The 23,352-nt window shown below is 46.7% G+C and overlaps 1 protein-coding gene across 6 annotated transcripts in view; it reads right to left on the minus strand.

Annotated features, from left to right (window-relative positions):
• Positions 1 to 23,352, minus strand: part of LOC119442687 (major facilitator superfamily domain-containing protein 12) — a 58,311-nt gene that overhangs the window by 13,468 nt on the left and 21,491 nt on the right. For all 6 annotated transcript variants that reach the window (XM_049662309.1, XM_037707651.2, XM_049662311.1 and 3 more), the window contains 6 exons: positions 20,411 to 20,618; positions 18,483 to 18,618; positions 10,620 to 10,796; positions 5,486 to 5,578; positions 4,409 to 4,501; positions 3,059 to 3,241 (listed from right to left, as the gene is read on the minus strand). In XM_049662309.1, the coding sequence (XP_049518266.1) occupies positions 3,059 to 3,241; positions 4,409 to 4,501; positions 5,486 to 5,578; positions 10,620 to 10,796; positions 18,483 to 18,618; positions 20,411 to 20,618 (890 nt within the window). The remainder of the gene's footprint in view (positions 1 to 3,058; positions 3,242 to 4,408; positions 4,502 to 5,485; positions 5,579 to 10,619; positions 10,797 to 18,482; positions 18,619 to 20,410; positions 20,619 to 23,352) is intronic.

Consider the following 23,352-nt stretch of genomic DNA (forward strand, 5'->3'; position numbering starts at 1 on the left):
AGAGGCAGATCTCGCCGTCAGCCGGCGGTCCGTGAACTACAGACCGCCAGCCGCAGTTCGCCCCGATGCACTCGCGTGCCCACTGGGGCGTCCAGGTACGACCATGATTCGATGAAATGGCTCATCCGGGCGCCCGATGCGCACCGGTGCGATTTGCCGAATTTTCCATCATTTTCGTGGACTGGATGTGGCAGGCCAGTGTTGGTGCGGAGCGGGGTGAGGGGGGGGGGGGGGGCGCTTTCCCGGAACGGCGCGGAAATTTGAAATTAGCAGTGAAGTTAGGGGGGGGCTCTTGCACGGGTGGGGGCGCTTGCTCGGAATTTTACGGTAGTTTGTCCTCAACGTTTTTTATCACGAAGCTGTGCACATGAGTTCAGTTTGTGCGTGGCACTTGACCAGTGGCGTATCCAGGAATCTTTTTGGGAGGAGGCAGCACGCACGTGACTGGAGATGGGGGGGAGGGGGGGGGGGGAGATTACCAGGGAGGGAGGTTGAGCTAGCAGCATCCTTGTACACTGAAATTCGCTAGATAACCATTGACCTCCACTCATTCACACCAAATTTCAACTTCCCCAGAAGCCACATTGACTTCGTATGAATCGCCTGTGACTTTCAGAATTCACTTCACTGAAATATGTACAGTCAAACCTTAACATAACGAACAGAGATGTAACAAATTATCAGAGATAACAAAGTAAATCTAAAATGTTTCTCGCTTATATCAGCATGTAACAAATGTATGCTTAAGCGGATATAAGTTATAACTGAGATATGCTTGTGTCGAACATGACTTCATTAAAGGGACGTTAGACTGTAGTATTCACTTTTCAAGACTGCTTAAATTAAGGCAATGAAGCATGCCATACCCCGGTGATACGATCACGGCTGGTACAAATTTCGGTGTGATACGAATCCGTAACATTCCCCAGCTGAAATACATCGCTCGCAATACGAAAAACATCGGCTGTTAAGAACGCGTTGCCGCATCGCTACGAATCATACGAACGCGTGAGCAACAGCGGTGGCAGCGGCCGAGCCAGCGGAGCGATCAGCACAGCGAGATCTGGGGGCGATCCATAGTCGTCAAGCAACCGGCTATGTCACGCGGCTGCGCAATCTCTCATTGGTTCCCTCATCGAGCGGACCGGACCACATCACAGCCTAGCTGTTGCTTCGACCAGCAAGAAAGAAGACGAGGACCACTGCAGCAATGACGACCGCGGCAGCAGACATGATGGCCAAAATGCTTCCTACACTCGACGTGCTGAGGCGTGTGAAAACATTCGTGAGATCACGTGCACGCACTTTTATGCCTTCCAGAAGGCGATCGTTGAGGATTCGGGCAAGAAGAAAACGCACATGGATAGTAGAGGCCCGCTGATACGTTTTTCAAGGGACCACAAAAAAAAAAAAAAAAAAGCGCAGTTTCGCCCGAAAGGTGAAGCAACGATTGCGGTATCAAATAGTAGACAGCTGTATGAAGTAAGGATAGTAGTTTTATCGGTCGTATATACTTGTAAACATTTGCTTACGAACTAAATTAACAAGCACGGTGTCACTCGCGCACAGGTGAACACGAACAGATCTCACTCGATGACCACGGAAACTCACTCTCAAAACGCTGGAGTAAGGAAGCGTGAGAGCAGCAGCGAGTGAATTGACCTTCACGCTGTCTCTCGCTTCAATGTGAAGTAAACGTCGAAAGCAAAGCGCATACGAAACTATTTGGCACTAGGCCCGCATGGCCGCGCCGTATCAGTAACATGCCGGCCACTTGTTGCAACGCGCCAGTCACTTGTTTTAATGCACCAGTCACTTGTTGCAATGCACCGGTCACTTGTTGCAACACACCGGTCACTTGTTGCAACACACCGGTCACTTGTTGCAACACACCGGTCACTTGTTGCAACATTCAAGCTGGCTGCACCACTAAATTTACGTGACCGCCACATTCAAATGCAACATAAGATGCGGGAAAATTAGATTGGCGACGTATCAAGGGGAACTTACTACATGGAAGTCAATGGGATTTAGGTCGGGACCACAAAAACGCGACGTAGCAGCCGAGAAAATGCAGCAGCGAGAAACGCTTCAACGGCGTTCCACTATTAGGAATTTTTTCTGCGAAAAATACATTTTTTCTTGATTTTACGTATGTTTTGATGACACGAACTTTGGGTGATACAAATATTTGACGCGACCCCGCGAGATTCGCATCATCGAGATTTTACAATTTTACTGTATACAACCAAACCTATGTCCAAGGACAAGAGAAGAGAATGTCACACCACCCAGAAGCTACTGAGGATATCATACGAGGGGCATTCACAAAGTTTTTATTATTGTCAAGAAGGAACAGAGATAAAGCAATGAGACTCTGGTTGGAGTTATTCAGAGTCCACAATGACGTTAACTTGCTGCACTATTTGTTCAACAGTTATCTGCCGGTCAGCAAGCACTAGAGCCTCCACCTGTGCATCAATTTGTGGTTCCTCATCAAGCAACGGTCGGCCACTCCATTCTTTGTCGTCCAGGTTTGTTTGGTCATATTTAAATCATCTGTACCATTTCACAGCAGTGTCATAAGCTGGGGCATTGTCAACATACACTGCCACCAGCTTGGCATGAATCTCCTTAACATTGTGTCCCTTCAAATGCAGAAAGTGGATTACTGCTCGTGCTTCAACAAAGTTTGCCGATGGACGCTGCCGTTTTTGTTTTATTGCCTAGTAGGTACCATTCTTCAGCACTATATAGAACACAATTTTTGTATTCCACTAAAGCTACAGATACGTGCAATTATTTTGATGTCTATCATGTACTCCTTCAAATTTATGGTACCGATAACACAAACTTTATGAACGCCCGATCTTATTTTTCTTTTGGCTGACTGAGCCAAGGCACCCCTACGCACAAGTGTAACTTAAAGCTATGCAACACTGAACCACAGGTAAACAGGTGTTCATCCACTGTCACGCAACATGGCAAAGGCACTCAAAGGCAGCACAAATCAAACCTTATCACCACTCGCCAACCCAGGCCAATATGCAATGCTCACCGTGTGACCGCCGATGAGTTCATTTGTGATGGCAAGACTGGCAAGCAGCATGGTCGTGCTCGCGGCACCCACAACAGCGGCAACACCATATATCTGGTAATCTTTGTATGTAGGCAACACCTGGCCAAAAAGGATCCACAAGGAACCACTGATACCCAATGCACCACCAAGAATGTGCACATTCTGTGAAAGAAAAATAGTAAAGACAGAGCTAACTGTTAGTAAACTTATGCCAAAGCTTTCTTATTTCTTCCTTTTTTTTTCTCTCCCCCCCCCCCCCCCTCCAGATAATAAGTTTATATTTTAACCCTTCCTATTCATCAATATGACAAAAGTCAATGGCGCTTACAAGCATAGCATGAACGCTGCAATGGTTACAAACACACTACTAAAGCTAAGAACCCCAACTATTACAGGCCTGCATAGAGCCCTCCGCTAAGAGCACCAAAGTTGCTCGATGTGATCACCCACGTTTGTAATGCTGCTGTGAAAACCAACATGCCACCACAACTAAGTACCCTGATCATATCAGGTATGACCTGCTTGCAGCAAGATGGAGACAGTGCAGCTTTTTTAAATGTGTGTTAATGAATAGTTACAACATATAAGTATGTGAATACTATACACTGAGTTCATTGTCCATCTCTTCATTTGCGGGGTAATTGCAAGCTAAATGGCCTAGTTAGCTTGCATGTGTGCAGCTTATGGATTTCATCACTAAGGCTGCACATTCAGTGTACCATCAGAAAAGACTTGTCTATCAAAAGAAGAATGGTCACTATCTTTGTTGCATAATTGAGATGACAAATGCTCAATAAATGGACTCTCCCACAAATCTCGCATTACATCGCAGTTGCTCATCATTATTGGCATGGTGGTGCCAACAGAGCAAACGGTAGAGCTCCTTGCAGCGTTATCTCCAGTTATGTGTAATCAAATCTTATTGCAGGAATGAAGAATTCAGGCTAATGAATTTATCATTATGATTATAAGCTCATTATGCTCTGTGAAAAAAAAAAAAAACAAATCAGGGGGGAGCAGTGGCCAGTTAAAATAAAGATAATGAAGATGCCAACGGCCACTGAAAGCAAGGAAACCGGTAAGAAAGCGAAGTTTTCTCAGCTTTACCAGCAGCTGTGTAGTGAACAGGGTGTTTGCTTAAACCTAAGCAACATTTTATGTTCGAGAAAATGCTGCCTTCTCGAACTTGCATGCTGCATTTTCAAACCAGCACTTTTCACATCAGCCTGGAAGACAAAACTAAACTTTTCAACGTTGCTGCTGCTGCAAAAAAAAAAAGCTCATAACATTTTTTTTTAATGATTTATGCGTAAACACATGACTGCTTACCTTTGTTCCTATGTGCTTTGCAGCAAGCTTTATGGGCAGCGATGACACGAGGCCACTCACATACATGACCAGTGGAATGATTGCTATGCTTTCCTGCAAACACAAGTGATTATCACTACGAGAACCAAGCAACATTATTTCAAGGATGAACAGAACCAACTCGGCATCACTTACATTTGTACTGAACCTTGAAAAGAAGGAAAGGCGAGGTGGAGGAGAAAATAGCTGTAGCACATCAACAATCCCTTTAACAGCACTGAGACATTCTGTCAGTTATGCATCTTTGACAAGCCGTGATGACAGCCCCGTCAGATGTATAACAATGGAGAGAGCAGGAGACAGACAGGGACACTGACTTGCCTATCTTGCAATGCATACAGTGCATTCAATTAATGTCTCAGCAACACATTGCACCTAGTTTTCCACAGTGCTCTCTTCAGGAAATAAAAACCAGTGCACAAGAAGGATCAGTAACTGCCAGGTCCTGTCAATACGACAGCGTTATATAAAATTTGCATCACTGTAGTGTGTTCTTCGCTCGTCATATGCAGAGAAAAAAAAAAGGGCCCGATATGGCCAACTGCCGCAATTAAGAGCCTGCAGTGTTGTCGGTGTTTTGAGAGGGCACAGGCAACATGCTGCGTGGCTGTTATTAGCGGGAGTGGGACGTTTCCCCGGCACGAAAGCGGGAAAAGTCCCATGGCTGCATCTGATTGAGCGCTGCCACGCACGAGCATACATAGCCGTTGCTCGCTGTTGGCGCATGCGCAGTACACAGGCGGTAGGTCACGCCATGTGTTCTAGCAGCTGCGGCGACGCTCATTGCCATAGCTATGGCACGGCTGGCTTTCTGTGAAACACCATACTTTTTATGGCTAGTATAAACAGCTTCGCTGTTAAAAGACAAGTAGGTTAGTTGTCCAAGAGCTGGTTTAATAAATGCCAGTAAGTGGAACATTGTTTAGTTTTCCAATTTTTCGTGTGCCGGTGCTGCCATGCAGTCTTGGTTCCCCTTCGACCATGCACACCGCGTTTCAGCTCACATTGAACGCAATAGTAGACCAATATGTTACTCACCCTTCGTAGCAAAAGTGTGTCCTGAATGTAGATGGAGATGTACACCTGATTCAGGTTGACGTAGAGGCGAGTGAACATGTAGAGGAGGGCCACCTAAAACAACAGCCCCAAATAAGGCAAAGCACAGTCTCCAAATATAAAGTGTGCCTTTACATTCCTGACTTCCTAGGCCTTTTGTGCAATAAAATTGGCAGCCTGCGCTCTGTCCTATCTTTGTCATATTTTGCGCAGTATGTAACTTGTTCTGTCTCTCCAGGCTCAAGCATGAACTGCCCAAGGGGAAAGGCGGTCAACCAGAGTGTACATTATATGCAATGCTACGAACCTCCTGAATATCTGGTTATAAAGATTATGCACAAGACAGCGTGCAGTTGATCAGTCACAATTAGTACGATTCTCTGAAGTTTCTGTTTAATGACACTAAGGGTTATACAGTCAAATCCTCCTACAATGAATGTCGCTACAACGAAATTTACGCCACAACGAAGATTTTCCGATTCTCCGTCAGCTGCCCATAGAAAGTAATACAAAAAAAGTCCCTTCATAACGAAGGCATTTTATACCGTATTTCCGCTTCAACGAACTTTTCGAGAACAAAACTGGGACTGAATTGAAATTGGAACTGCCGAGTAGTCAAATTAGAAGGCCCTTCGAAAGCTGTGACGATCGTATGTCTGCTTGAACAAGGTTTTCGATAACAAAATCAAATTAAAAGTACCGATTTAAGCCACTGCAATCCATAGCCACACGTGGTCATCATACGCCTGCACGAGACTGCAGGGGATCACCGCAATCGTTGCTGTTTTCTGTGATCTGTGTCCGGTCGAAATGGCTACGCCAACGAAGAAGCGTAAATTTCTCTCTCTCTAGGAGAAGGCACATATGATCGCTGAGGCAGAAAGCGGAAGGAAAAAAATTGTGCAGTTTCGCCCGAAAGGCGAAACATCGATTGCGATAGCAGATTAGTAGACAGCTATACGAACTAAGGATAGTAGTTTTATTGGCCGCATAAACTTGTAAACATTCGCTAACTAAATTACCGAGCACAGTGGCACGCGCGCACAGGTAAACATGAACACATCTCACTCGATGACCGCGGAAACTCGGTGTCAACAAGCTGGAGTGAGAAGGCGCGGCAACAGTAGCGAGCGAATTGGCCTCCGTGCCGTCTCTCGCTTCACCGCGAACTAAATGTCGAAAGCACAGCGCACACGACTCTACTGGCACTAGCTGCACTTTACCCACATCGCAGATCACATTGAAGATGAGGCCCGAGCAGCCGCACCTACAGCCGCTGTTGTCAACAAGATGCTAACGTCTCGTCGTCTGGGGAAAATGACAATCCGCTAGACACACCGACTTCGGCGACTGCTTTGAAAGTAATGGATCCTTTTCAACTCATCAGAAAAGTTATCAGAACCCATGACAAAGACATTGTGATGGCTCTTTTAACAGACTGTGAGACTCGTGTAACGCCTTTGCTTACCGTGAAGCGTAAGAAATCCTGGCTGACCGACTTCTTGAATAAAACTTCCGGTAAGCGCAAGCTTGCCAAGCTTGCCGACTTTGTTATAAATATGCAGTGAAATTGTGATAATTCAAACCGCTTCATTGTGACGGTGTATGTGCCCAAAATGAGTGTTGCGCGAACGGCCAGGCACGCGCATGTATGAAAAATGCTGTAACAGCAGCGTGAAATGCATTCTCTCGTGCAGGTGACACTTTATTGACTGCCTTCAGTACATCTCAACCTTTGCACCCACGCCATCGCGAAGATTTCCCGGACGATGGTTTCGGTTCCATTTTCGGCTTTGCCATTTAGCGTACATACAGTCGAATCTTGTTAATTCGAACACGCTTAATTCAAAATTCCGGCTTATTCGAACTGACGCTGTCGTCCCGTCAAAGTTAAGCTTAATCTAATGGGCGAAAACGCCCGGTAATTCGAACGCGAAAGCATTTGCGGCGGTTAATTCGAACACACCGCGCACCGACAATGCTCTCAGCAGGGCACCAAATCACGTGGCGGCGCCTACGACCGGCATTGCTCCGACACCGCCATAGGAGGCGAGACCCCTCAACACCGTGCGGAGAAAAAGAAAAGAGTGAGAGAGAGAGAAAAAAAAAAGGAAAAGAACTGTGGCGGAAGATTCACTCTCTCAAATGGCAAGGTCACCGTTTCACACATGCGTTGCGCCGGAACAGGCATGTACGTGCCGACGTCTCAGCCAACGCTGCGGCTGCAGCGCATAGGGAAGCAACGGCGGAGGCCCAGTCCGGCCAACGAAACTGCCCACGCCAGCCAAACGCTTGCTTCAACCAACGTTGGCTTCAACGGCAGAAAACAAAACTTCAGGGAGCGGACTAAGCTGACGCCGGGCCGGCGGGAGCGGCGGCGCCGGCACGGCGGCGATACGCACGGAGGCAGTCAAGGGTGAGGAAGCTACGAGCGAGTTGAGAGGGAGCACGAGGGGAGCCACCAAAGCCTCTGCCACCGAAGCGACGGGGTTGCCGAGGCTACGGGGGCTAACCGCACCGAGGCCAAATCCCCTTCCCTGCCGCCCTCCTCCTTCACCTTCGATGGTCCCCGCCCGAGCCCGTCGCTGTGCTGGCGTCGCCCGCTCCCTGAAGTTTCGCTCTCTGCCATTATCAGGAAGCGAGCGTTGGCCGACGTGGGCAGTTTTACGGCCCTCGCTCGCTATATGCTTGCGCGCCGCGATATTTCACGACTCGCACCGTTCGTATGTCCTAGCTATGGTGCACGAATACTTCAAAAATAAGTCCTTCTTTTAATTCGAACTTCTTTTAATTCGAACAAAATTTCGGGCCCCTTTGAGTTAGAATTAACGAGATTCGACTGTATATACATACCAATTTCGCCTCAATGAAGTTCTGCCACAACGAAATTTTGCGCATGTCCCGTGAATTTTGTTGTAGCAGGACTCGACTGTATACAGTAGAACCTCGTCCATATGCTATGGAAAGAAAATGCAAGATAACACGCACTAACCGGGAAAGTGTACGATCTGAAGTAACTAAAAAATCTGACAGACTCAACTGTAGTTGACATCTACGTAATGCAAAACGTTGTGCGAATCGTTGTGGCACGAGGCACAAGACCCTGATGTGAGTCACGCTGGTGGAACCCAATAGAAAACAACAAAACGCGCTTGAGTCACGTTTTGTTGTTTTTTTATTGTGCAGTGTTTTAAGATGTCGACGGGAAACCGAAACGAAATAGAGTTGGTGGGTGACGCCGGATGCCACTGGAGCAAAACGTGACGCTGACATCGCGCCGCCTGCTGCAGAAAACAGTAACACGTTTAAGTTATCGCTTACTAAAACCGTGCAGTACGCTTCCAGTGGCACTATGCCCCACGTGCTGTAAAACAGATAAGCAAAGATGCTTATCGCAATAGGGTTGGCAGCAATAGCTGTTAATGTAGTGTGCGATGGCCCAGGAGGAGATTTGCTGGTACCGGAATAAGAAACTGAGTGCGCCGGCATTTTCATGTAAGACAGGCAGGCGAGTATTGCGGGAAAACTGATGCAGCGGGCGGCTACTGTGCTCGATTATGCACGCCTCGCGTCTTTTCTTGTTTACACGGGATCTAACGGGCGGAAAACATATCATACAATCGCAGTCTGCAGCAGGGAAAGACAGTGCATTTTGGTTATCGTCTATTAAAAGCATGCAGTACGCTTTCACCGACACCATGCGCTGTGAAATAGTTAAGTGAAGATGCTTATCACAATAGGGTTGGCAGCGATAACTATGGCGGCGTGTGATGACCCAGGAGAAGATTTGCTGGTACCGGAATAGGAAACTGAGTGCGCACCTGCGTTTTCACATGAGATGGCTGGATGAGTATTGCGGTGAACGTGCCACAGCAGGTGGCTACTGTTTTCAATCGCGCTCGCCTCACACATTTTCTTGTTTACATGCGATCTAGCAGCCCAAAAACGTATCATACAATCGCAGTTTGGCGATGTACTGAATGTTGGTGCCAAAAGATCATGTTTTCCAGGAATGTATGAACTGGTAAAAAATAAGCATAACTCAATTGGGTAATTTTTTGTGTTCTCAATCGCAAACGTTGGCACTGGGAAATCGTACATAACAGGATCGTATCAACAAGGTTCATCTGTACTACACAGAACATTTTCCTTCTACTCTGCACATATCTGAGCTTTAATACCTTCTGCCTCTCGTGCTATGTCTTATGGCACCCACATAATTTTCTGGAAAGTGAAACTAGGTTGTTAAAAATAATACTATTTTCGTGATTGGCATTTATAGCATATGATTACAATACAAAGTCTCCGAATAATAATTGTACAAAAGCAAATATTGTGGGGTTCTTCAAATAAGCACATGTTAAAAGATATTTTTGTCTCCTTACACAGCCCGCCTCATTACACAGCCAAAAGCATTAAGGCCACTTCCCAGTGAAAACTCTTCCCAATGGTCAAGCATCATTTTGGAAATAGACAGGATACCCGCCGGATGTCCAGTTTTGAATATCCTAGCATGGATGTCCCAATAATATCGCGCATGGACTTGTTTAGGATATCCTACCAAGGATTTCCCAAGGTTATCTCACATGGACCTTTTTTGAAAATACATGTGAATATTTTTCCTCCGACTGAGGCTTTGTCTGAGTTTCCTCATAGCAGAATTATGTTCTCTCGCATGTTTGAATTACTATCTGAAGCTCTCACGTCTGCAGCTAGTGTTACGCCGTACTTTATAAATTCTCTGATGCAATTTAGTTTGCAAATTTCAATTAGTTCAATAAGCTACTTGCACTTGGCGGAAGGCCTAGAAGAATGAGGAGTATGCTGTACTTCTGCACACATGATGCGCACATAACGTGTGCACACAATGTATCTGTTCTTGATGCGAGGACGCTCTACCCGTTGCATCTGTCACACAGAGTGCGTTGCAACTAACAACCTGCATCTCCATATCCATGTCCTAGCAGTAGGACATGGATATGGACGTCATTGTTTCGACTGGGTTATAGAGGCTCCTTAACAGGTGTTCTCACTACGCTAAATGCAGTTACACACGAGGAAAAACAAACAAACAAACAAATATATAAATAAATAAAAGGGCCAAAAAAGTACACACCAGGTAAAAGCCTTTCTCCCTGAACCAGTCTTTCCACACAAAGTGGTGGGAGCGGTCAAGCACTAATGACCGGATGTACTCGTCCGTATGACGAGAGCAGCTTTCCCGGCGTCCACCTCGTGATGGATCACGAACAACCAAATGGAAGATGAGCGAGAAGAAGGCCCCAATGGCAACCTGCGGTCCCAGACAAAAGTATTTTCTTGAATGTCACGAATAACTTACCGTATTTTCCACAGTATAAGCTGCGTTTTTTTTTTTCAGAATTTTTCATTGGTGTGTCTTATATAATGGCGCGACTTATATAAGTTTGTTTTGTTTTTTTCGGGAAAACTGCCGTCAAAATCAGATTGGATGCTATGGCCACGCGAAGAGCGCTGGGTTGACCGTGTCTGGCAGTTGCTATGAGTTGTGCGCGCTATGGAGGCACCGGGTTCTCGTGATCGAGTTACCGAGCGCCGTGCTAGAAAGACGGAGCAGCAACGGAAGCGGTCGCAGACCAACCACGAGTCGACCGACTCCGAAGTCGTCGCATCTGCAGATGACTTCCAAGATACGGCCGGGTGCTGCTGTGCAAACTACACAGCTGCTACCAGAGTACAAGTTACCATCCTCCTTCCTGTCATCCCTCCTCCTTCCCGCTTTCCTCCCTTGTGTGCGATTCGGCTCACCGTCGCTCACTTTCACTCGCACATACAGCACATGGCAAGCGGGGACGACGTTATCGCCCTTGGACTTCGTACAGAACATCGCAGCAACCACGACGGTAGAAATGCGCCTGGAGTGTCTATATATAATTACTATCGCAATTATATAGGAATGGCATCCATACGCTTGCACATGACCCGCATTCACAAAGTAAAACGTCACTGTAATTTTTTTAAATCACTTACGGAATGAACAGGTGCATCTTGTCTACCAATGCGACTTATATACGTTTCTTTTTTGAAAAAAACTGCTGTTTTGAGGGAGGTGCGACTTACAGACCAGAAAATACGATACATGCAAATGGCCACACTGTGACGATAGCCAATTGCACAGCTGCATGCTCAAATAAGAGAAGTCTCAATCACAATTCAAACCCCTTTTTTCGTTCTAACTAGCAGGTCTGCTCCTGCTTTTATTTTTTTAGGTGTTTGTTAAGCACAAGATTAAGAAACAGTGCCACTGTAACAGCAATAAAGGCCCCATGGGTTATTAAAAAAAATTCTCTCCAGGAGTGCGCAACATGTGGCAAGCCTCCCTGACCGGCTGCTTTCTGCAGCTGCCGGCAGGCGGCAACACAAGTTTATGCTAGCGCCGTCACTGCAGCAGCTTGTTTTCCCATAAGTGAAAGCAAATTTGCACTTTTTTCTTAAAAACCAGGCAATTAATTGTGGTAAGTGTTACACTAAATGAAGCAGACTCCAAAATTCGATCGTTCTGCAAAATTTGAGCAAGAACAGTGCAGCTGTGAGTGCAAAATCTTTTTCGAACAGGCGCAGCGAAATAATCAGGACCCTTATACGGCCGACAGCTCTCTTGGCACAGATAGCGAGCTTAGGACAGTGCCAGAAACACTTGTTTGGGACGATTTCACTGCCGAATAATGCAAAATTTCACAAAGCAATCGCCTGAGAATACCACCCAAGGAAAGCTCCGTCTTCTCTTCAGACGACGATAAGTGAAGAGAAGTGGTTTCCGAATTGCGATTCCTTAAATAAAGGTAGCATTTATTTTCCATTCATCTCGCGCTACATTTTCAGTTTTATTTTTTTTATTTCGCGTGACTGGAATGTCGCCCCTCACGTTGCAATCGTGGTCGCGTTGCATTTGGGTGAACGCAGTATTGAACACCCATTATCAGCCGGCTGCAGTGTACTCACGTGCCAGCCTGCGTCTGCTTAGCGCTTTCTTTTTCTTTTCTTTCTTTTTTCTCGAACGGTACCAGAGAGGCGTCGTACAAGGCAGGGTCGGCGTAAAACTGCGTCGTATAATCAAGGTTTTTAATACGTTATTTCTATCAGCGTTTTGCCGGGACCAAACCAATTCGCCGTAAAATGCAGGTCGTCACATGACCGGGGGTCGTATAATCGAGGTTCCTAATTTTTTCAAAGTTCTGCATAACAACAACAATAAAAAATGCTGAGCTAAAGAACCTCAGTTAGGCAGTTCACAGTTGAATTCCTTTAAGATGTACTCAAATGAGTAAAATGATTAACAAAGTTCTCCGAGGAGCATGCATGACGTCAACTGTCACAAGTGTCCCTCTACTGCTACAAAAGAAAAATCTGACAGACTTGTGACATGTGGCTGAAATTGTCAAAGGATTTCATTGCTGCAAGATAAATTTAGCAGAATGAGAGCATGGAAGGGTGAGCGTTCAACAGCTGTGTCACAAAAGAGCGCGTAATCCAAGCGCGCACCGCATGTTACGTAAGCCAGCGAAAGAACACGCCGGTCCCGCGGCAACTTCAACAGAGGGGGAGAGCGCAACGCTAAAGCTCAAGCAACACTCAAGCAACACTCAAGCAACGCTCAAGCAACAACGCTAACAACGGCGCCGAGACGTCTGGAACTTGGAAGAGACTCGACAGAGCGACGTTAACCGGAGAGAGAGAGAGAAGACGCGCGCGCGCCGAGACACCTTCTCACCCGGCGGGTCGAGAGAGAGATAACCACAGCATGTACGCGCGCGCCAACAGCATGAGTCATCATCACCCCCCCCTCCGCAACACTCAGATGGCGGTCGAAGGTACGAGAAATGACTCGGAGCTTCCCCAAGCATTGGCCATGCTACGAGATCACGACACCGATAAAAATGTTCGAGAACGCCTGTGGAAGCTATATAACCGCCGTGCGAGAATCAGAGGGTGGAATCCAGGAATTCAGGAGTTCAGTTCGCACCGGTGAAGTGATGTAATGCGAAGACCGAGCGTCTGCGGAAGAAGGGGATTCCCCGGCAAGCTAGTCGACGAGTTCATCGAGCGTCTGCGTTTCCAGAAGAAGTTCTTTCTTCGAGATTTGCCCCCAAGTTACGCCGAGATCGTCTGACTTCCAAGACCAACACTGGTGAATACGATTGGACACTTAGTGTTCCTTTTTATTTTGTGTTTTATGTGTTGGACTCTCAGTGCTTGTCGTTATTTTCTTGCGTTTGTTAATACCCATCTGATTTGTATTGTGTTGTGTCTAGCCTAAGTGTGCAAGTTTGTGTGTAACTGCCTTGTGTGAAGAATATATTTTGTTGTGTTTTTGACAACTCTGGGCTCTGACTCGGTCTTTGGACAGCAACCAGCGTTCGCTGGCGCACCAGAGGGCCCACTCTTAAGGGGGGACGCGGCTTTCGGTACCAACTTTCTTGTTTCTTGGTGGATGTCAATGAAAATTGGTACATAGAAGAAGAATGGCTCTCTGATGCTTTCATAAAAATTTCAAAGCGGTACCATGAAAACTTTTTGCTAGACAAATTATTTCTTTCTTGAACCTCGTGGAGGGACAGGAGGATTTACGAAATCAAGTGAAAAGTTTGTTAAATACTGTATGCACAGCCAAATGTATGCAGAAGGGAATAGCGTTCTCGAAATAATTTTTTTTCAACACTAAAATTTGTAGTTTATGTTTTCTCCAGTCCCACTGCAGTGAGCACGCTTACACTGCAACCAAGGAACCCTACTACGAATTCTTAAAACACTAGGATAAAAAAAGAAGAGCGCTATCCCCTAAAGTACAGTTCAGTGAGTCTGACAAAACAAACGCAATCAAAATGTGTAAAGTAGTTACCAAGATACCTGCTCCACGAGCTGAGCAACATGCCAAAAAAACTGTACTGAGAAAACAAGGTTCAAAGTTGTCAAAATTTAATAGGCACCACGGTTATAGTCCTTTGTGTCCTTTGCGATGCGGCATCGCTTGACCATCTGACCTGATGGTCTGATGAGATTTTGCAGCTTTCTTTTTCCGCATTGCATCTTTTTCGGCTGGGTTCCTGAACAGTTTCGCCAATACGCGCGGACGATGTTCCATCCGTGCTTGAGGTGCTCAGCTGCACGTCCGCGTCGCGCTGCATGCCACCGTCATTGTCACTGCTGAAGTCGCCGGAGCAAACTTTGTTTTAGAGATCGGTGGCTTCGACTTACGAGCACCAAATTGATGCGCAGTCTTGCGTTTCATCATGAACAATCGCCGGCCCATGATAACAGACGAGAGCCGTTCTCCAAGCTAAGAAGGGCCGAGCTTGACAACGTTTTTCGTTTCTCTAACAAGCAAGCGCCGGTCCGTTATCATGAGTGAGATACGATCTCTAAACCACGGCGCGACGAGTTGAAAAGACGCGAAATCGGCTCCTCAGCGCCGTCAGCGCGGCGAGCAGACGACCTTTCCGCCGGTTGCTAAGGGCAACCGCCCGGGAGACCAATCCGGAGCCGCGTGGCGCGCGCTGCCGATCAGAAACCGCCGCGAGACCTTGAAACTTTTGCTTGCTGTGCGCTTGCTCTTGCCTGGTGCAGCTTGCCGAGGCGCCAGATTTGAAGACGGAGAATCGCGCTATCCATAGAGACCAAGATGGTGGCGCTAGGTTACGCGGTTGCGGAGATATCGCGGCTTGAAAAATGCCGTTTTTTCGCTATTTTCGAGAAACTCCTCGCCACCTTAGCTTCGATAAACATTTTTTACATCATTTCCGCGTGATTTTCCGTGACGAAATTTTGAAATAAAATAGAAAAGAAGTCATACAAACTGAAAATGTGATTTTCAAAAAATCGGTTTTTTGGCCAAATATCGCGATGCGAAAGCCGCGTCCCCCCTTCATTGTCCTTGCTTTTGTGGGATTATTTTCGGAAGCTGATAAGTCAGCTTTGGAATTTAGTCCGGCGTCTGCGCCTCGTTCACCGGGGTCTGTGACAAGCTGCCATGTAGGCTTGTAAACGAACCACTATGCTGCAAAACCAAACTGGCCCTGTTCACTTGAGACACCTATTGTGCTAATGAAAAATAGCCAGATGCGTGTGTTATGATGCGTGCTTCATAATCTGAGCCATGCGTGCAACATACTGACGCAGCCCTAGATTTGGCCCTTCTGCTGCATGCGTTCGGAAGGTTCACAGTGGCCCAGCAAAACGCATCACACCCAACACAGACATCGACGTAATCTGCCTCTGGTATACTCGATTTCATACTTAGCAGGTAATACTGCGGAAGCTACGTAAATAGCACGGTCACAGAAATGTCTCATTCTGGCATAAATTCTTGACATATTACTTGACTTTGACATAAATTCTTGATGTATCCGAACTACACTGGAAACTCATTCCCCGCTGTTACGTTTTTCACGGGACCTTAAAGAAAAAACGTAAGAGCCGGGAAACAGGAAAAATTGAGAAATGGGAGTAGTGTTGGGAGCACACATATTATTTTAATTCTTACGTGTGAAAAAAAGTAGTTTCACCCGACAGCCGAAGTATCAATTACGATAAGCTATACAAAGTGAGAATAGTAGTTTTATCGTCCGTATAAACTAGTAAATATTCACTTATTAACTAATTAACAAGCATGGTGTCAGCACCCACAGGCAAACATGAACACATCACACTCGATGAGCGCGGACATGCGCTGTCAAACGCTGGCGTGAGGAATTTAAGCGCCTCTGCAGAAGCCAGCGAAGTGACCTTCATGTTGTTGTCTATCGCTTCAACGCAAACTGAGCACCGAGAACACACAGCCCGCACAAAGCTACGAGCCACTGACGCACCGACACTGCATAGACTCTGCCCCACGCAGATCGCTTTCAAGATACGGCCCGCACGACCACGCGTCGCCGCGCAGTATGATGCCAGAGCACAACGCTGCCTGCTATCCCTCCCCCCTCGTTGGTGCCTCGAGCGCAACTGAAGAAGGCGCGCTTCCTCCCTGCTTTTCTTTCTTTCGCGCGCGAGATGCTGTCGTCGGCTGCCCTCGCATGCTTTCACTCGCACATACAGCATACGGTGCGTGGCGACGGCGTTATCGCCCTTGGACTTTATAGGGAACATCTATGAGCCAAAACCAATTTTAGGGCCATAACGCGTCATAGACACCATCTTTAGATAGCAAATGCGGATCTCAAGGGCCATACTTTTGCTGGCGGAAACCGAAAATACGTAATAAGTGTCGCCCCCGGCCACGGAGGAAGATTATTTAGGAGTAGAAACTCCCGTCAGCACGGGCGCTCGCGTGCGACCAGATAATGTCACGTTAGTATGCGCCGACGGGGGCGCATGCAGTGGCAGAACCTTGCGGCGCGTCATGCAAGCAGCAGCGAAAAAAAAAAAAGAGCAGAAGCCTGGTGGTGCTGCTCGGGTGCGTTCTCTTCGGTGGTGCCCGTGTCTCCCGCTCAAAGCAGACGACACGGGCGTTCGTTTCAGCGTGCACGCCTTAACGTTGTTCTCATGGGATTTTAAGTGAAACAGCAACTGTTCTTGTCGGTGTCTTTTCGAGGGCTGTAATACTTACAGCGCTCATACATGCAGTGTACCCTTGTTCGCAATTTGCTAGCCTAAGATGGGACGCAGGTGGGACGCGCAAGTGCCCTCAGTAGAACTTGCGGAGACGCGCGGCCGAACGGGAGCAATGTGCGCGGCCGCGAAAATTAGTAACACACGTGAGCGGTTGCCCTGGCAACCCAATACGGCAATAATTTCTTTCTCGGCCACGAGGTGCCGCCAGCATGATAGTGGCTCCGCGGCCTTGTGACATTTTCTGGTCGCCGCAACTGGCGGAGTTTCCACTCCTAAAGGTTTCTTGCTCCGTGCCCCCGGCACTTTGGGTGGCCAATGCCATTGTCAAGCAACCAAGCCAAGTGACATGAAAAGTCAAAATGGCCACTCGGGCCGGTGTGGTGTGGCAGTTCGCAACGTATGATGCGGGAACGGTCCCACAGTTGCGACGTAACAGCGGGGTTACCAATGCATTGGGTTCTATGGGAGCTGTGCCGGGACCGGCCGAAAACGACGTAACAGCCGGGAAAACGCAGCATCCAGGAAAGTAACAGCGGGGTTCTATAACAAAGTTGAAAGGGTAGCTGAAATTAACTTTGTTGTGTCCATTACATTGTTCTTTCGATTATCGCCCTTTACCGCAGTATATGCCCAATGGTGTGCACAACATTAACATGCAAAGAACACTACAGTTCCACAACCCGCCAAACCACATGTAGCTGTATATGTGGTGAAATTTTCATGAAACAACAGCAAAAGAATCTCCGGTGTGTGCAACATGCAACTTTCTGTCCCCAGACGCAACAGTCTTTAAGACACAACCGCCCTCAGTTGCGTCTTAATATTGCGTAATAAAATGAACCAACTTGCCCAGAAACAAGTACTGATACGATAGCCTCCTTCCGTTCCAATGAGTTGGTCTTTCGATTTCACTTCCTGATTGGTGTGAAACCGGCGAAACAACAATGCAGTCAAAGTGAACAGTTAGCACGCTGCGATGCAAACAAGTCTGTTGTGCTCAAGCAGCACATGGCACACAACACGGTACACCAATTATGCAGCTGGGTGGTATTCTCGCTGGGGCAATGCCTTTTGTGTGACAATTGATTCATATGTTGTGACTGCAACATATGAAGTTAACCTTGTGCCAAATTACATAGAATGTCGCAATTTATTCTTGCCACGTAGCAGGCACTATTTTTTGGCTGCGCATGCAGATAGTGTGAAAAGTTGCTCTAGCCTCTACAACATTGCCTGCTACGTATGAAAACGGGTATGAGTTGTACATCTCTTCACCTGTAGGAGGAAACTGTCATATTTTTTCAGGTGAGTGCCCCTTTAATAGTGCATCTGTAATACCACAAAGCAAAGGTAAAATGAATGTGTGCAAAGTCAAAAGGTGAGCACTGACCACAATGAGAACAATGTCTCGGAAAACGTGGCCATCGGGGGGCCCCACTTGGGCTTCGTGGTCTGCACCTGATATGCCCAGGGCTGCCCAGGTAACCGTGTACACAATTATGTTGCTCGCCACTGTCCAAGCATAGCTGCAAACCAAAAGAAAAGTGAGCAGTAATATTGGTCAGAATAAAGCCAAAGTGAATACTCTATGACAAGCAGATACAGCACATCACCATGCTACAAATCCACATCATGAACATGAGCGACCAATTGGGCTTAATGTCCTGAAAGAAGACCACGAGAGCCACTGCAATGTAGGGCTCTGGATTAATTTTGACTGCCTGGGGACATTTAATTTCCACAAGTGTTCTTGCATCATGCTGTCATCACAATATGACCACTGCAAGTTCCCAGTCGATGTCAGAAACCGAACCCGCAACGTAGTGCTATCTTATTATTTATTTAATTTCACAATATCTACATGGCCTCAAGGGCGTTGCTAAAGGTACAAGTGATACATAAAACTGGTGCACTGCAACACCCGTTTCACAAGCAGAAGAAAATATATGCCTGTACACTCATGTACAAACATACCCACATGCACTACACAACTAGGCATATATATACACATACAGTGTAGACCGCTTATAACAGTAAGTTGCCAGAGTCGCGAATATCGGCACTATAAGCGGTACCGCACTAAAACCAAAACAACTATTTTATAGCGATAATGGACAATCCAGGCGCATTTCTGCCATTGCTGTCACCGCGATCTAGGTTCTGTATTCGCTTACTCAATAAATTAACAAGCACGGTGTCACGCCCGCACAAGCAAACATGAACACATCTCGCTCGTTGACCGTGGAAACGAACTGTCAAAACGCTCGAGTGACGAAGCGCGCCGAGCGAACTGACCTTCGTGCTATCATGCCTCTCGCTTCAACGCGACCTACAAGCGGCGAAAACACGGCGCGCGGCGGACTTTTCCCGTCACAGATTGCTTTCAAAATAGGGCCAAGGCGATCGTATCGCCGAAGTGGATCGTCGCAGATTACGTCCTGCTTCGGTCCACTGAAACCGTTCCGCATTGCTTTGCTGGCGAAAATCCTCTCCTTCTGTTTGCACCAGTCCCAAAAGCCCGAACGCCCGGGATGCGGCCTAATTTCCGTCCGTCTCCACACACATGATCACTTTCCTTTTAAATGCGGCATCATGATGAACTCGGTACTTCATGCTGATAGAGTAGACCCAGAGAACGTGAAGACAGACGGTAGACTATTGCCTAAACACGTGTACTGCAGCACATGGAGGAAGCTGCAGTAGCTAGGCTTGAGAGTAGCTAGGCTCGACGCGCGTGAGAGGCGGCCATATTGAAATGCCGATGGCTATATAGTAACGCAGATTTAGGGTCGTACTCGATTCTAACACGCACGCAATTTTTGACCTGTTTTATCGGAAAAAAAAGTGCATGTTAGATTCGAGTAAATACGGTATTTGTGGCTTGAGGGGAGCGTTAGCCGTCTAGGTTGACTGCCGCACTTCCAGACAGCCGCACTGTAACCAGTATTTCCTGTCCCGCAACTGCACTATAAGCGATACGCATATACATAGAGTGCTATGGGAAAATTAACGGGAGTCTGAAAAGACCGTATTATATCCGGTCCTGCACTATAAGTGGTTACGCTATAAGTGGTCTATACTGTACAATATACTAAAGCAATACATAGCAGCAATGATATAAAGGAAATATACAGTAAGCATACTGAATAGAAGTATGTTGAATTTCAATTAAAGCAGGAGCTTTAATTGAAATTTTCATATCACAACTGAGAAAAGTGTTTCCATTCCGTCACTCTTTCAGAGGAGAAAGAATTAAAATTAGGCAACATGAATTATTAACAGTCTCGCCATTGCACAGTACGCAATAGGTGTCCTCACCGCATCGCATTGAGCTCAACTCTCTCATGGGGAATGGGCGTGATGTCTGGGATGAGAGAAAGGTGGGAGATTTGGGTGGATGCCCAGCCGAACTGGAAGATGATGATGAAGGCCGCATAGTAAACAAACTCTGCCTCCTGGCTGCTCGGGTGGCTGCCCAAGGGCTTGGAGAACAGGAATGGGAAGCTTCCAACCACACACAGCGTGCCTGCATTACAAAGAGGTGGCTGAGTTTTTGCCACAGCCAGCAAGTGAGGCCAACAGGTAATAGACAAGCTGCATGTCCAAAGAAACGAAGGGTCCACTGTTACACATGGTGTAGAAAAAGTGCTTCTAGGAAAGCAGGACAGATGAATGTATTGGCTCTCAACGCCTTCTTCACTATGTGCCATTTTGAACAAAGATTCTGACAACTGGCTCTTTAACCTAGTGTTGTGAGACAACTCACACCGGTAGAGTTCGTCTTGACTGGGCTGAAAGCTCATTTGCAAAAGTCTCTCCATGAGCACAGGCACATCTTTTGTTTGCACTCGAAGCAACAGCAACACAGCCTCATCTCATTGACATCACACTGGATAGCCTGTCTATACCTTGGCAGTGCCACCATTTTCACTTGTCTACCCAAAGTAAAACAACTTTTGCACTTACGGTGACAAGTGTAGGCATAAATAACTTACCATAAACATTTTAGAAGCAGCAGTGGCTCTGTTTTCCTCCTGCCATGCACAGATAACACCAGCTTTTAGTGCTGATTGTCATTAGGATAGCATGGTATTCGGCAAGCTATGCGGACATGAGCAGACACCACCAGAAGTTCAAGATTAGGGGACACATACAGGCTATGGCCTCTTCTCCCAACTGTTACTAGATGTTCCAGATAAGATAGCGAATTCTCTGTCATGTTGACAGAGAATTCGGTGAACCAAATAACAAAGCTTGTGCAGCATGCGGGACATTATGCGGCCTCCGTGCCAACTGACAAACGCTATATACAGTGTATATAGTGACAAACACTATATACAGTGTAGACCGCTTATAACGTAAGTCGCCAGAGTCGCGAATATCTGCACTATAAACGGTACCGCACTATAACCAAAACAACTATTTTCAAGCCCTGCACGTATGCAAAACATGTAGACCAAGCTTGTAGGCACGCTTTGTACTATCGCGCACACATCACGATTACGTTTTTGCCGCGGTCGCTATCTATGCGATCATCGATGGCGACTACACAGTTTTTTAGGCACGCGGCCGATGCGCGTACCGAGTAAAAACGAAACTACTGTTCGCCACAACCGCTGCGGAGAAAACCACGGCCGCTATCGACGTGATTGTGGATGACGACTACTCAGTTACGAAAGCCCGCGGCCAACGCAGTGTTATGCGCGGTGGTAAACACAAGAATACAGGCTTCAAAGACACAAATAGGCTCGAAGCATTCCGACATTGCTGTCATTCACGTACGATTTCAACTGAAGGCTGGGGCGATGCGGACTCCGCCGCTTCGTTTCGGTTGGACGCAAGCGCCGTTCTTGCTCTTTTGCGTCGCACATTTGCGGCGCTTGTCGCTCAGCAAGCTCAAAAGTAGTCCGAATTAACCGATGTGCGGCCAAATAAGTCCGAATTAACAAGAGTTTGATTGCATTGAATAATGCATATGCCAGCCGGGAGCACGCACCTTGTTGAGAAGCGTGCTCGCTGCCGTCCTTGTCGGCGAGATTTTCCCGCGGAAGCTGCATTATAACTGGTATTTCATCTCACGCGGCTGCACTGTAAGCGGTATGCATATACATGAAGTTCTATGGGAGGGTAAACGGGAGTCAGAAAAGGCTGCGTTGTAGCCAGTTCTGCACTATAAACGGTTATATTATAAGTGGCCTATACTGTACTAGGTAGAGTTGAGAAATGTACAGCTAATAGGGAAAAATCTCGATCTAACGATGTCGGTTGGCACTTTACTTCATTATACAGTTAAACCTCGATATAACAAAGTCGGCAAGATCGGCAATTTGCTTTGTTGTATCGAAATTTTATTATATTGAAATTCTATCTTTTATGCAAGTAAGTACAGTCGCTGATCGGTTTTTCTTACATGAAAGGGGCCACAATATTTTCCAAATTATTGGGCAACCGGAAAAAAGCAAGTATGATTGAGAAAAAAATTATCTGGTTGAGAGTCTTCGATGAAATAAATGGTTTCATGCCGTGTCGATGATATCTTCACATCAGATATTTTCGCGATGCGAAGCCAGCCATGCTTTCACATCCACTCTGTTCTCGCGGCTGATAGTGTCGCTTGCAGTGGGACGATGCTATCATGAAAAGCACTGGCAGCGAGGAGCCAATGCTTTGTCTGCCTCTCGTTGCATCTCTGAAACTTGAGATTGCGCACATGCGGCAGATTACCTTTAAAACAGGGCGCACGAGCTGCGCATGCGCTCAGCCATGCTGATAGCCATGACCGCGCTAGAAAAGGAGATGCGCGCCACCTCGGCGGGTTACAATTTATTGTCTAGTTATATTCCTTCACGGCAGCAGTGAAATTTCCTTATATTGAAATTGTGTATAAACACACTTCGTTAAATTGACGTTCGAAGTTCACAATGTTCTAAGGACAAAAAGCTATAAAAAGTTAACTACTTCATCACATTGAAAATTTCGTTATACAGTCGACTTCCATTAATTGAATCCTGACTGGGACCAACGAAACTGGACGAATTATCCTGTATAATTAAAAACCTCATAATAATGTCCCGTGATAGTGGTCCCTTTCTATTCTTGGTATGCTTCACCGTATAATACAGAAGCTGAGCAGTTAAGTGAATTATCCAGGGAAGGCCAATTTTGAGATCGAAATAACGGAAGTATGGGCCCATAAAAATGTATGGGCGCTGGCTGGGACCTTCTGCCAGGGTCGAATTAACAAAAAAATCTAATTACCG

The sequence above is a fragment of the Dermacentor silvarum genome, chromosome 2, assembly GCF_013339745.2.
Source record: "Dermacentor silvarum isolate Dsil-2018 chromosome 2, BIME_Dsil_1.4, whole genome shotgun sequence".
NCBI classification, from domain to species: Eukaryota; Metazoa; Arthropoda; class Arachnida; order Ixodida; family Ixodidae; genus Dermacentor; species Dermacentor silvarum.